This window comes from Heptranchias perlo, chromosome 13 (genome assembly GCF_035084215.1).
Source record: "Heptranchias perlo isolate sHepPer1 chromosome 13, sHepPer1.hap1, whole genome shotgun sequence".
NCBI lineage: Eukaryota > Metazoa > Chordata > Chondrichthyes > Hexanchiformes > Hexanchidae > Heptranchias > Heptranchias perlo.
In genome coordinates this window covers 59,579,316-59,591,331 of record NC_090337.1, presented here as the reverse complement: position 1 = coordinate 59,591,331, position 12,016 = coordinate 59,579,316, and the positions used below count along the sequence as shown (strand labels likewise).

The window sequence follows — 12,016 nt, the reverse complement described above, 5'->3', positions numbered from 1 at the left end:
GAAAACTCTCTCCTTCATTCTGTAGGATTACAGCCAAGTGCTGAGCTCACACCTGAGGTGTCATCATGGTGTTGCGGGTGGACAAGCTGTATGAAGCCGTATTGCACCAGTTTGTTTTTCCTCTGCTCAAGGTTCCTCGCTCCTGTGTCTAACTTTTCATCAGCAAAGTTTGCAATAATTTCCCGCCTCTCAGCAGCAGTGTTAGATTAGACAGAGCATCAATCATTCTGTTCACTGCTCCCCTCACACTGCCTGAGACTGGCTCCCCCCACAACCCCCCCCCCACACACACTCCCCCCCCCCCCCACACACACTCCCCCCCCCACACACACTCCCCCCCCCCCCCCAAACACACTCCCCCCCCCCACACACACCCCCCACACACACCGCCACACCCTCCCCCCACAACCCCCTCTCCCCCCCACCCACCCCCAGACTGTGACTGCCCCCCCTCTCAGACTGTGACTGCCCCCCCCTTCAGACTGTGACTGCCCCCCCTCCTCCCCTGAGCACTGTGACTGCCCTCCCTCCCCCCTGAGGCTGTGACTGCCCCGCCCCCCCTCCTCAGACTGTGACTGCCCCCCCTCCCTTCAGACTGTGACTGCCCCCATTCCCCCCTGAGACTGTGACTGCCCCCATTCCCCCCTGAGACTGTGACTGCCCCCCCCTCCCCCCCTGAGACTGTCACTGCCCCCCCTCCCCCACTGAGGCTGTGACTGCCCCCCTCCCCCTCCCCCCTGAGATTGTGACTGCCCCCATTCCCCCCTGAGACTGTGACTGCCCCCTCCCCCCTGAGACTGTGACTGCCCCCCCTCCCCACCTGAGACTCTGACTGCCCCCCCCGAGACTGTGACTGCGACTGCCCCCCTCCCCCCCTGAGACTGTGACTGCCCCCCCCTCCCCCCCTGAGACTGTGACTGCCACCCCTCCCCCTCCGAGACTGTGACTGCCCCCCTCCCCCCTGAGACTGTGACTTCGACTGCCCCCCTCCCCCTGAGACTGTGACTGCCCCTCCTCCCCCTCCGAGACTGGGACTGCCCCCCCTCCCCCTCCGAGACTGTGACTGCCCCCTCCCCTTCCGAGACTGTGACTGCCCCCCCTCCCACTCTGAGACTGTGACTGCCCCTCCTCCCCCTCCGAGACTGTGACTGCCCCCCCTCCCCCTCCGAGACTGTGACTGCCCCCCCTCCCCCTCCGAGACTGTGACTGTCCCCCCTCCCCCTCCGAGACTGGGACTGCCCCCCTCCCCCTCCGAGACTGTGACTGCCCCTCCTCCCCCTCCGAGACTGTGACTGCCCCCCCTCCCCCTCCGAGACTGTGACTGCCCCCCTCCCCCTCCGAGACTGTGACTGCCCCCCCTCCCCCTCCGAGACTGTGACTGTCCCCCCTCCCCCTCCGAGACTGGGACTGCCCCCCTCCCCCTCCGAGACTGGGACTGCCCCCCTCCCCCTCCGAGACTGTGACTGCCCCCCTCCCCCTCCGAGACTGTGACTGCCCCCCCCCTCCGAGACTGTGACTGCCCCCCCTCCCCCTCCGAGACTGTGACTGTCCCCCCTCCCCCTCCGAGACTGGGACTGCCCCCCTCCCCCTCCGAGACTGTGACTGCCCCTCCTCCCCCTCCGAGACTGTGACTGCCCCCCCTCCCCCTCCGAGACTGTGACTGCCCCCCCTCCCCCTCCGAGACTGTGACTGCCCCCCCTCCCCCTCCGAGACTGTGACTGTCCCCCCTCCCCCTCCGAGACTGGGACTGCCCCCCCTCCCCCTCCGAGACTGTGACTGCCCCCCCTCCCCCTCCGAGACTGTGACTGTCGCCCCCTCCCCCTCCGAGACTGTGACTGCCCCCCTCCTCCTCCGAGACTGTGACTGCCCCCCCCTCCCCCCCTGAGACTGTGACTGTCGCCCCCTCCCCCTCCGAGACTGTGACTGCCCCCCTCCTCCTCCGAGACTGTGACTGCCCCCCCCTCCCCCTCCGAGACTGTGACTGCCCCCCTCCTCCTCCGAGACTGTGACTGCCCCCCCCTCCCCCCCTGAGACTGTGACTGCCACCCCTCCCCCTCCGAGACTGTGACTGCCCCCCTCCCCCCTGAGACTGTGACTTCGACTGCCCCCCTCCCCCTGAGACTGTGACTGACCCCCCTCCCCCCCTAAGACTGTGACTGCCCCCTCCCCTTCCGAGACTGTGACTGCCCCCCCTCCCACTCTGAGACTGTGACTGCCCCTCCTCCCCCTCCGAGACTGTGACTGCCCCCCCTCCCCCTCCGAGACTGTGACTGCCCCCCCTCCCCCTCCGAGACTGTGACTGTCCCCCCTCCCCCTCCGAGACTGGGACTGCCCCCCTCCCCCTCCGAGACTGTGACTGCATCTCCTCCCCCTCCGAGACTGTGACTGCCCCCCCTCCCCCTCCGAGACTGTGACTGCCCCCCCTCCCCCTCCGAGACTGTGACTGCCCCCCCTCCCCCTCCGAGACTGTGACTGTCCCCCCTCCCCCTCCGAGACTGGGACTGCCCCCCTCCCCCTCCGAGACTGTGACTGCCCCCCTCCCCCTCCGAGACTGTGACTGCCCCCCCCCTCCGAGACTGTGACTGCCCCCCCTCCCCCTCCGAGACTGTGACTGTCCCCCCTCCCCCTCCGAGACTGGGACTGCCCCCCTCCCCCTCCGAGACTGTGACTGCCCCTCCTCCCCCTCCGAGACTGTGACTGCCCCCCCTCCCCCTCCGAGACTGTGACTGCCCCCCCTCCCCCTCCGAGACTGTGACTGCCCCCCCTCCCCCTCCGAGACTGTGACTGTCCCCCCTCCCCCTCCGAGACTGGGACTGCCCCCCCTCCCCCTCCGAGACTGTGACTGCCCCCCCTCCCCCTCCGAGACTGTGACTGTCGCCCCCTCCCCCTCCGAGACTGTGACTGCCCCCCCTCCCCCTCCGAGACTGTGACTGCCCCCCCTCCCCCTCCGAGACTGTGACTGCCCCCCTCCCCCTCCGAGACTGTGACTGCCCCCCCTCCCCCTCCCCCTCCCCCTCCGAGACTGTGACTGTCGCCCCCTCCCCCTCTGAGACTGTGACTGCCCCCCCCCTCCCCCTCTGAGACTGTGACTGCCCCCCCCCCTCTGAGACTGTGACTGCCCCCCCTCTGAGACTGTGACTGGCCCCCCTCTGAGACTGAGACTGAGACTGTGACTGGCCCCCCCTCCCCCTTCCCCTCCCCCCTCCCCCTTCCCCTCCCCCCTCCCACTCCCCCTCCCCCCTCCCACTCCCCCTCCCCCCCTCCCCCCCACTCCCCCCCCTCCCCCCACTCCCCCTCCCCCCCACTCCCCCTCCCCCCCACTCCCCCTCCCCCCCACTCCCCCCCCACTCCCCCACTCCCCCCCCACTCCCCCTCCCCCCTCACTCCCCCTCCCCCCCACTCACCCCCTCCCCCCTCACTCCCCCTCCCCCCCACTCACCCCCTCCCCCCCACTCACCCCCTCCCCCCCACTCACCCCCTCCCACTCAGACTGTGACTGGCTTGCCCCCCACTTAGACTGTGACTCTCCCTCCCTCCCTCCGCCCCTCCCCAGACTGTGACCGGCTTTCCCCCCGCCCCTCCCCAGATTGTGACTGGCTTCCCCCACCATCCCCCCCAGACTGTGACCACACCCCCCCCCCACTCCCCTTCTCAGACTGTGACTGTCTGTCCATCACCACGCCCGCCCACCCCACCTCTCAGGCTGCCAGCTAATGATATGTCTCAAGGATCCTTTTCAGCCGTTCTATCGTTCACCTGCGACCTTGATTGAAGCACTCCTCCATGATGCCTTGGGCCTCAAATCATTACTTGCTGGGTTATGGGATGTTGGCTGAGTTGGGAATCAGTGCTGAACCCCCCTCCTTTTCTTCCTGTCCTGCAAAAGTAAAGAGGGGTATGTTACTGGGAGGCAGGGTTATCGCAGCTTCTATACAGTGAGTGAAATGCAACTGTTTAATAGAACTGTTGGGCCTGCAGCTTTATTGTTTCTTTCCCTTCCTGTGGAAAGTAGCTGGTCTCCAAATGGTGGCTGCCCCTCTCCAGATGATTGAATTCTGCAGCGGGCTGGGCATTTCTTTAGAGCCTGTTCAGTCCATGTGTTGGGATGCTCCTCCGACTTGCATTCACTTCTGACCCTCTCCTTCCCACCTTTTCTTTTGTTGCAGACTCCAAACACGTTTGCTGTGTGCACTGAGCATCGTGGGATATTGCTGCAAGCCTGCAATGATAAAGAGATGCAAGACTGGCTGTACGCCTTCAACCCTCTCCTCGCCGGTTCAATCAGGTAAATCCCAAACAAGGTGAGGGGTATATCAGAGAGTGTTATAGTGAGGGGTGTGGGGTATATCAGAGAGTGTTATAGTGAGGGGTGTGGGGTATATCAGAGAGTGTTATAGTGAGGGGTGCGGGGTATATCAGAGAGTGTTATAGTGAGGGGTGTGGGGTATATCAGAGAGTGTTATAGTGAGCAGTGTGGGGTATATCAGAGAGTGTTATAGTGAGCAGTGTGGGGTATATCAGAGAGTGTTATAGTGAGGGGTGTGTGGTATATCCGAGAGTGTTATCGTGAGGGGTGTGGGGTATATCAGAGAGTGTTATAGTGAGCAGTGTGGGGTATATCAAAGAGTGTTATAGTGAGGGGTGTGGGGTATATCCGAGAGTGTTATAGTGAGGGGTGTGGGGTATATCAGAGAGTGTTATAGTGAGCAGTGTGGGGTATATCAGAGAGTGTTATAGTGAGGGGTGTGTGGTATATCCGAGAGTGTTATCGTGAGGGGTGTGGGGTATATCAGAGAGTGTTATAGTGAGCAGTGTGGGGTATATCAAAGAGTGTTATAGTGAGGGGTGTGGGGTATATCCGAGAGTGTTATAGTGAGGGGTGTGGGGTATATCCGAGAGTGTTATAGTGAGGGGTGTGGGGTATATCAGAGAGTGTTATAATGAGGGGTGTGGGGTATATCAGAGAGTGTTATAGTGAGGGGTGTGGGGTATATCAGAGAGTGTTATAGTGAGGGGTGTGGGGTATATCAGAGAGTGTTATAGTGAGGGGTGTGGGGTATATCAGAGAGTGTTATAGTGAGGGGTGTGGGGTATATCAGAGAGTGTTATAGTGAGGGGCGTGAGGTATATCAGAGAGTGTTATAGTGAGGGGTGTGGGGTATATCAGAGAGTGTTATAGTGAGGGGTGTGGGGTATATCAGAGAGTGTTCTAGTGAGGGGTGTGGTGTGTATCTGGGAGTGATACAGTGAGGGGTTTGGGGTATATTAGAAATTGTTATAGGAACATAGGAACAGGAGTAGGCCATTCAGCCCCTCGTGCCTGCTCCGCCATTTGATAAGATCATGGCTGATCTGTGATCTAACTCCATATACCTGCCTTTGGCCCATATCCCTTAATACCTTTGGTTGCCAAAAAGCTATCTATCTCAGATTTAAATTTAGCAATTGAGTTAGTATCAATTGCCTTTTGCGGAAGAGAGTTCCAAACTTCTACCACCCTTTGTGTGTAGAAATGTTTTCTAATCTCGCTCCTGAAAGGTCTGGCTCTAATTTTTAGGCTGTGCCCCCTACTCCTAGAATCCCCAACCAGCAGAAATAGTTTCTCTCTATCCACCCTATCCGTTCCCCTTAATATCTTAAAAACTTCGATCAGATCACCCCTTAACCTTCGAAACTCGAGAGAATACAACCCCAATTTGTGTAATCTCTCCTCGTAAATTAACCCTTGAAGTCCGGGTATCATTCTAGTAAACCTACGCTGCACTCCCTCCAAGGCCAATATGTCCTTCCGAAGGTGCGGTGCCCAGAACTGCTCACAGTTCTCCAGGAGCGGTCTAACCAGGGTTTTGTATAGCTGCAGCATAACTTCTGCCCCCTTGTGCTCTGGTCCTCTAGATATAAAGGCCAGCATTCCATTAGCTTCTTGATTCATGACACTTCAATGATCAGTGTACCTGAACCCCTAGGTCCCTTTGGACATCCACTGTTTTTAACTTTTTACCATTTAGAAAGTACCCTGTTCTATCCTTTTTTGATCCAAAGTGGATGACCTCACATTTGTCTACATTGAATTCCATTTGCCACAGTTTTGCCCATTCACCTAATCTATCAATATTGCTTTGTAATTTTATGTTTTCATCCACACTGTTTACAATACCACCAATCTTTGTGTCATCGGCAAACTTAGATATGAGACTTTCTATGCCTTCATCTAAGTCGTTAATAAATATTGTGAATAATTGAGGCCCCAAGACAGATCCCTGCGAGACTCCACTAGTCACATCCTGCCAATGTGAGTACCTACCCATTATCCCTACTCTCTGTCGCCTTTCGCTCAGCCAACTTCCTAACCAAGTCTGTACTTTTCCCTCGATTCCATGGGCTTCTATCTTAGCTAACAGTCTCTTATGTGGGACCTTATCAAATGCCTTCTGGAAGTCCATATAAATAACATCCATTCACATTGCCCTGACCACTACTTTAGTCACCTCTTCAAAAAATTCAATCAGGTTTGTCAGGCAGGAGCTACCTTTCACAAATCCATGCTGGCTCTCTCTGATTAACTGAAAATTCTCAAGGTGTTCAGTCACCCGATCCTTAATTATAGACGCCAGCATTTTCCCCACAACAGATGTTAGGCTAACTGGTCTATAATTCCCTGGTTTCCCCCTCCTTTCTTAAAAAGCGGAGTGACATGTGCAATTTTCCAATCTAGAGGGACAGTTCCTGAATCTAGAGAACTTTGAAAGATTATAGTTAGGGCATCTGCAATGTGCTCACCTACTTCCTTTAAAACCCTGGGATGGAAACCATCTGGTCCTGGGGATTTGTCACTCTTTAGTGCTATTATTTTCTCCATTACTGTTGCTTTACTTATATTAATTTTATCGAGTCCCTGTCCCCGATTCAATATTAGTTTTCTTGGGATTTCCGGCATGCTATCCTCTTTTTCTACTGTAAATACTGACGCAAAGTAATTATTCAACATGTCCGCCATTTCCCCATTGTCAATGACAATATCCCCACTTTCAGTTTTTAAGGGGCCAACACTGCTTCTGACCACTCTCTTTTTCCTAATGTAACTATAAAAGTTCTTCGTATTGGTTTTGATATCCCTTGCAAGTTTCTTTTCATACTCTCTTTTTGTAGCTCTTACTATCTGTTCTGTGAACCTTTGTTGTTCTTTGTATCTTTCCCATTCATCAGGATCTGTGCCATTTTTTACCTTTTTGTATGCCCTTTCCTTATGTCTTATACTGTCCCTTACCTCTTTAGTTGTCCATGGCTGTTTTTTGGCAAATAGAGTTCTTGCCCCTCAGTTTCTGTATCACGTTAAATGTTTCTTTAAACATTTCCCACTGATCATCAGTCGTTTTACCCATTAACAGATTTGCCCAGTTTACTGTGGACAGTCTCTGTCTCATCCCATTGAAGTCGGCCTTGCCCAAGTCTAGAATCTTAGCAGCTGACTCACTTTTTTCCCTTTCAAACACTACATTGAACTCGATCATGTTATGATTGCTATTGGATAGATGTTCGTGTACAGTTAAGCCGTTAACTAAATCTGGTTCATTACTCATTACTAAATCTAGTATGGCTTGCCCCCTTGTTGCCTCCAGGACATACTGCTGTAGAAAACTATCCCGGACACACTCAAGAAATTCACTACCTTTCTGACAGTTGCTAGTCTGCTTTTCCCAATCTATGTGAAGGTTAAAGTCCCCCATTAAGACCACTATGCCTTTCTTACATGCTTGTCTAATCTCTGCATTTATACAATCTAGCACTTCAGAGCTGCTGCCAGGGGTCCTATACACAATTCCCACTATAGTCTTAGATCCTTTCCTATTTCTCAATTCAATCCATAAGGTCTGCTTACCTCTCGTTATATCCCCCTTTATCATTGAAGTGATTTCATCTCTAATCAGTAAGGCTACTCCTCCCCCTCTTCCATTTTCCCTGTGAGGAATGTGGGGTGTATCTGGGAGTGTTACAGTGAGGGGTTTGGGGTATTTCAGAATGTTATAGTGAGCGGTGTGGGTGTATCAGAGAGCATTATAGTGAAAAGTGTGGGGTATACCAAAGAGAGTTATATTGAGGGGTGTGGGGTGAATCAGAGAGTGCTATAGTGAGGGGTGTGGAGTTGTATCTGGGTGTGTTACAGTGAGGGGTTTGGGGTATATCAGAGACTGTTATAGCGAGGGATGTGGGGTATATGAGAGAGTGTTATAGTGAGGGATTTGGGGTATTTCAGAGAGTGTTATCGTGAGGGGTGTGGGGTATATCAGAGAGTGCTATAGTGAGGGGTGTGGAGTATATCAGAGAGTGTTATAATGAGGGGTGTGGAGTATAACAGAGAGTGTTATAATGAGGGGTGTGGAGTATATCAGAGAGTGTTATAATGAGGGGTGTGGAGTATATCAGAGAGTGTTATAATGAGCGGTGTGGGGTATATCAGAGGGTGTTATAATGAGGGGTGTGGGGTATATCAGAGAGTGTTATAGTGAGGGGTGTGGAGTATATCAGAGAGTGTTATAGTGAGGAAAGTGGGGTATATCAGAGAGTGTTGTTGTGAGGGGTTTGGGGTATTTCAGAGAGTGTTATAGTCAGGGACATGGGGTATATCAGAGAATGTTATCGTGAGGAGTGTTGTGTATTTCAGAATGTTATAGTGATCGGTGTGGGTATATCAGAGAGTGTTTTAGTGAAGAGTGTGGGATATATCAGAGAGTGTTATAGTGAGGTGTGTTGGGTATATCAGAAAGTGTTATTGTGAGGGGTGTGGGGTATATCAGAGAGTGTTATAGTGAGGGGTGTGGGGTATATCAGAGAGTGTTATAGTGAGGGGTGTGGGGTATATCAGAGAGTGTTATAGTGAGGGGTGTGGGGTATATCAGAGAGTGTTATAGTGAGGGGTGTGGGGTAGATCAGAGAGTGATATAGTGAGGGGTGTGGGGTATTTCAGAGAGTGTTCTAGTGAGGGGTGTGGAGTATATCAGAGAGTGTTATAATGAGGGGTGTGGGATGTATCGGAGAGTGTTATAGTGAGAGGTGTGGGGTATATCAGAGAGTGTTACAGTGAGAGGTGTGGGGTATATCAGAGAGTGTTACAGTGAGAGGTGTGGGGTATATCAGAGAGTGTTACAGTGAGAGGTGTGGGGTATATCAGAGAATGTTGTAGTGAGGGGTGTGGGGTATATCAGAGAATGTTGTAGTGAGGGGTGTGGGGTATATCAGAGAATGTTGTAGTGAGGGGTGTGGGGTATATCAGTGTTGTAGATTAGATTTGTGTTACAGTGTGGGGTATGAGGTGTGTCAGACAGTGTTACTCTATATAGTGTATATATTCACTAGTGTATGGCAGCGTCAGTGTTTGTGTGGTCTTTACTGAAGATGGTTTCATCCTTTCTTGCAGATCGAAGCTGTCTAGAAGGAGGAGCAGTCAGATGAGGATCTGACCTGGATCCTGGAATCAGCTGAAATTCCACCCCAACCCGGTGACATCAGACTGGACTCATATGTACATAGTCAACCCAGCCCTTCCAGCATTGACGTGAATGCCCATCTAACATGCCTGCTCTACGTGTAGTAATTTATTGAGGAACAAAAATTAATAGTTGTGTGAAAGCAAAAACCGTGTCGCCTGGCGCTGGGGAGCGCCCTGTTACGTGTGCGTGTGATGCTCTGTGTGTCTTCAGCAAGCGGTTAGATATCAGTGACCAACGAGCGCCGTGATGTGGACACTAGATGCTGTTTGTGCTTCTTGCGTTTTTGGGGTGGGGGAATGGGGGAGGGGGGGGGCGGGGGTGAGGGCGGTTTGTGGCGTGAGTACCATTCCGAACAGGAATGCCCAAGCGAAGAGGCTGAGTGGGGTGTGGCAGTGCCCTCGGGCACAATCCTCTCCATGAGGTTTGGGGAAGTTTGGGCACCCCTGGGAAGGATGAAGGAACTGGTGGGTGAACTGCAGGAGAGCCTTAAAATGATCGACGAAAGCTTACTGCTTTCCTCATTGATCGGTTGGTACCTCCAAAGCCCCACGCTGATTCGCTGTCCAACTTTGTCCCCTTAAAAGCAAATCTGGCTCTCCCAAAAGGCACCATGAGCGGTTTCAGGTTCTGTGTCTGAGAAGAGCTAGGAGTTTATTTTTTGTGGGAGAGGAGGAATATCTATTTGAACAGATGACGGTTAAAGGAGAATTGGAAAGACTGGACTTGCGGAGGAGTAAAAGGGTGAATGTTGTGTAATATTTCACGTTTAGCTCTATACTGATAGTGTATTCTTAATCTTTAATAATAATTGTTACTGCTGAGGTTGGACACTGTTGTCCTCTCCCCTCCCCACGCTCACATATTTGGGTAGCTCTTGCCCACCTGCTTGCCAAGTTTACGTGGTATGTTTGGATTTTCGTGTACCAGCCCAGCACCCATACCATGTTGGATCTGAAAGATTCAGTGTCCAGCGGATGTCAATGTTTTGTAAATCAGTGGCTCTGGAAGCGAGTTGTGCTCAATTGTTGTATCCTCGGCTAATACTGGAGATGCCAACGCACTGGAGGTCCGCTGCTAACCATGACCGTTGACTAATTCGCCCGGTGACGGACTATATGCCTGAGAAGATCGACAGGGGGGTGGCGGGGTGGGGTCAATGATTCAGATCGGTGTTCTTTCACGGCTTGCGTCCGCCGCTTCTAAACGCTGATGTTGCTGCCTCTCCCACCCCTTCCTCTTAAGCGTGCCAAGCCGCACTGCAGGCTCCACAGGGCTGTGTCCTCCATGTTTATCTTTGAGTGGCGAAGGGGCCAGTGGGCCTGAACCCTTCTGGGGCAGTTTGCTCTCATTTTCCCGTAACCATCCATGGCGGTTGGCTGTGCAGCGCTGGATGCGTTTGCTTTGGAGCGTACAAGCTGTGTACATCTGGGATCTTCAGACAGTCAGTCACTCCTGTGGGTCACATTTATATTTACAGGGAGCATTATTCCACAGCTGGCGACTGCGCTCTCAGTGTTATAAGCAAGTCGAGTATTCTCACGGGGTGGAGTCGAAGGCACTGCGGTGGGGGTGGGAGCGGCAGGGGTGGGGGAGCGCGTTGGGGCTCTCGTTCAGGACTGAACTACTTGAGCGTGGTGTGGATACTTGGGCTGAAGGGACACGGTGACAAAGACCTCCATAAGCCTCCATGGTGCTTTATTTAAACCAAAAACAAATGAAAGACCCCCCCCCCTCTCCCTTGCAGGCCAGGTGGAAAGGAATATGGCATCCGTTTGCCGAGAGACTGTAATACCTTAATGTCCAGCGTAAGTCACACCCATGTATACATCACACCCCTGTATTATGGTTGCATTTTTATTTTTAAGAAAGCTTACTGCTGTGTATACGTTGCACACTCTATTGTTGAGGCTGGTGTTATGTTCTTCTGGTTATTGTAAACAGTCAGTGTACTATCACCCAAAAAAAGCTGAAAGCAGGAATATTCAATTGCTGCTAAATTGAAAGCCTCAAATTATGTCACATTGATGTGTTAACTGACTTTGAGGTTGCAGATTATACATTGGGTTTTCTGATGGTCCTTTGGTTAAACCTAAGCCCTGGAGAGTTGGAAGCACCCAAGTCCTGGTCAGTGTCCTTCCAAAGTTTACGGTCACGCCGCCTCAGTGGAAGTTTCTAGAACAGAGAAAGGCATTGACCATTCACAGCAAAACCTTCATTTGCACATTGGTATGTGTGTCCTGTAGCCTTGTCCTGCTGCATTTGATCCACATTGTCTGTCGTTGACTATGTGTCAGTTGGGTCAAGTGCTCTATTTCGCGTTCTATGCATAAGAAGGCTGCCCCTTTGCTGAACATGTTCTCGTAGCCCCTTCGCTCCCCAACCCCCCCCCTCCCCCCCCCCCCCCAAACACAGTGCATCAGGGATCACTTGCCTCTCTCCAACCCTTTGGTTGTTTCTATGTTTGAAGTGCGGTGATCCCTCAGCATTTAAAATGACGTTGGATGCAATCGCATGGTGGCGTTTGCTTT

General features: G+C 53.1%; 1 protein-coding gene across 14 annotated transcripts in view; it reads left to right on the top strand.

The window, feature by feature from the left end:
* The window catches only part of kif1aa (kinesin family member 1Aa), a 342,099-nt gene extending 332,363 nt beyond the window's left edge, over positions 1–9,736 (top strand). For all 14 annotated transcript variants that reach the window (XM_067994795.1, XM_067994796.1, XM_067994794.1 and 11 more), the window contains 2 exons: positions 4,167–4,285; positions 9,416–9,736. In XM_067994795.1, coding sequence (XP_067850896.1) covers positions 4,167–4,285; positions 9,416–9,458 — 162 coding nt within the window. In that variant the 3' untranslated portion in view covers positions 9,459–9,736. The remainder of the gene's footprint in view (positions 1–4,166; positions 4,286–9,415) is intronic.
* The last annotated feature ends 2,280 nt before the right edge of the window (positions 9,737–12,016 follow it).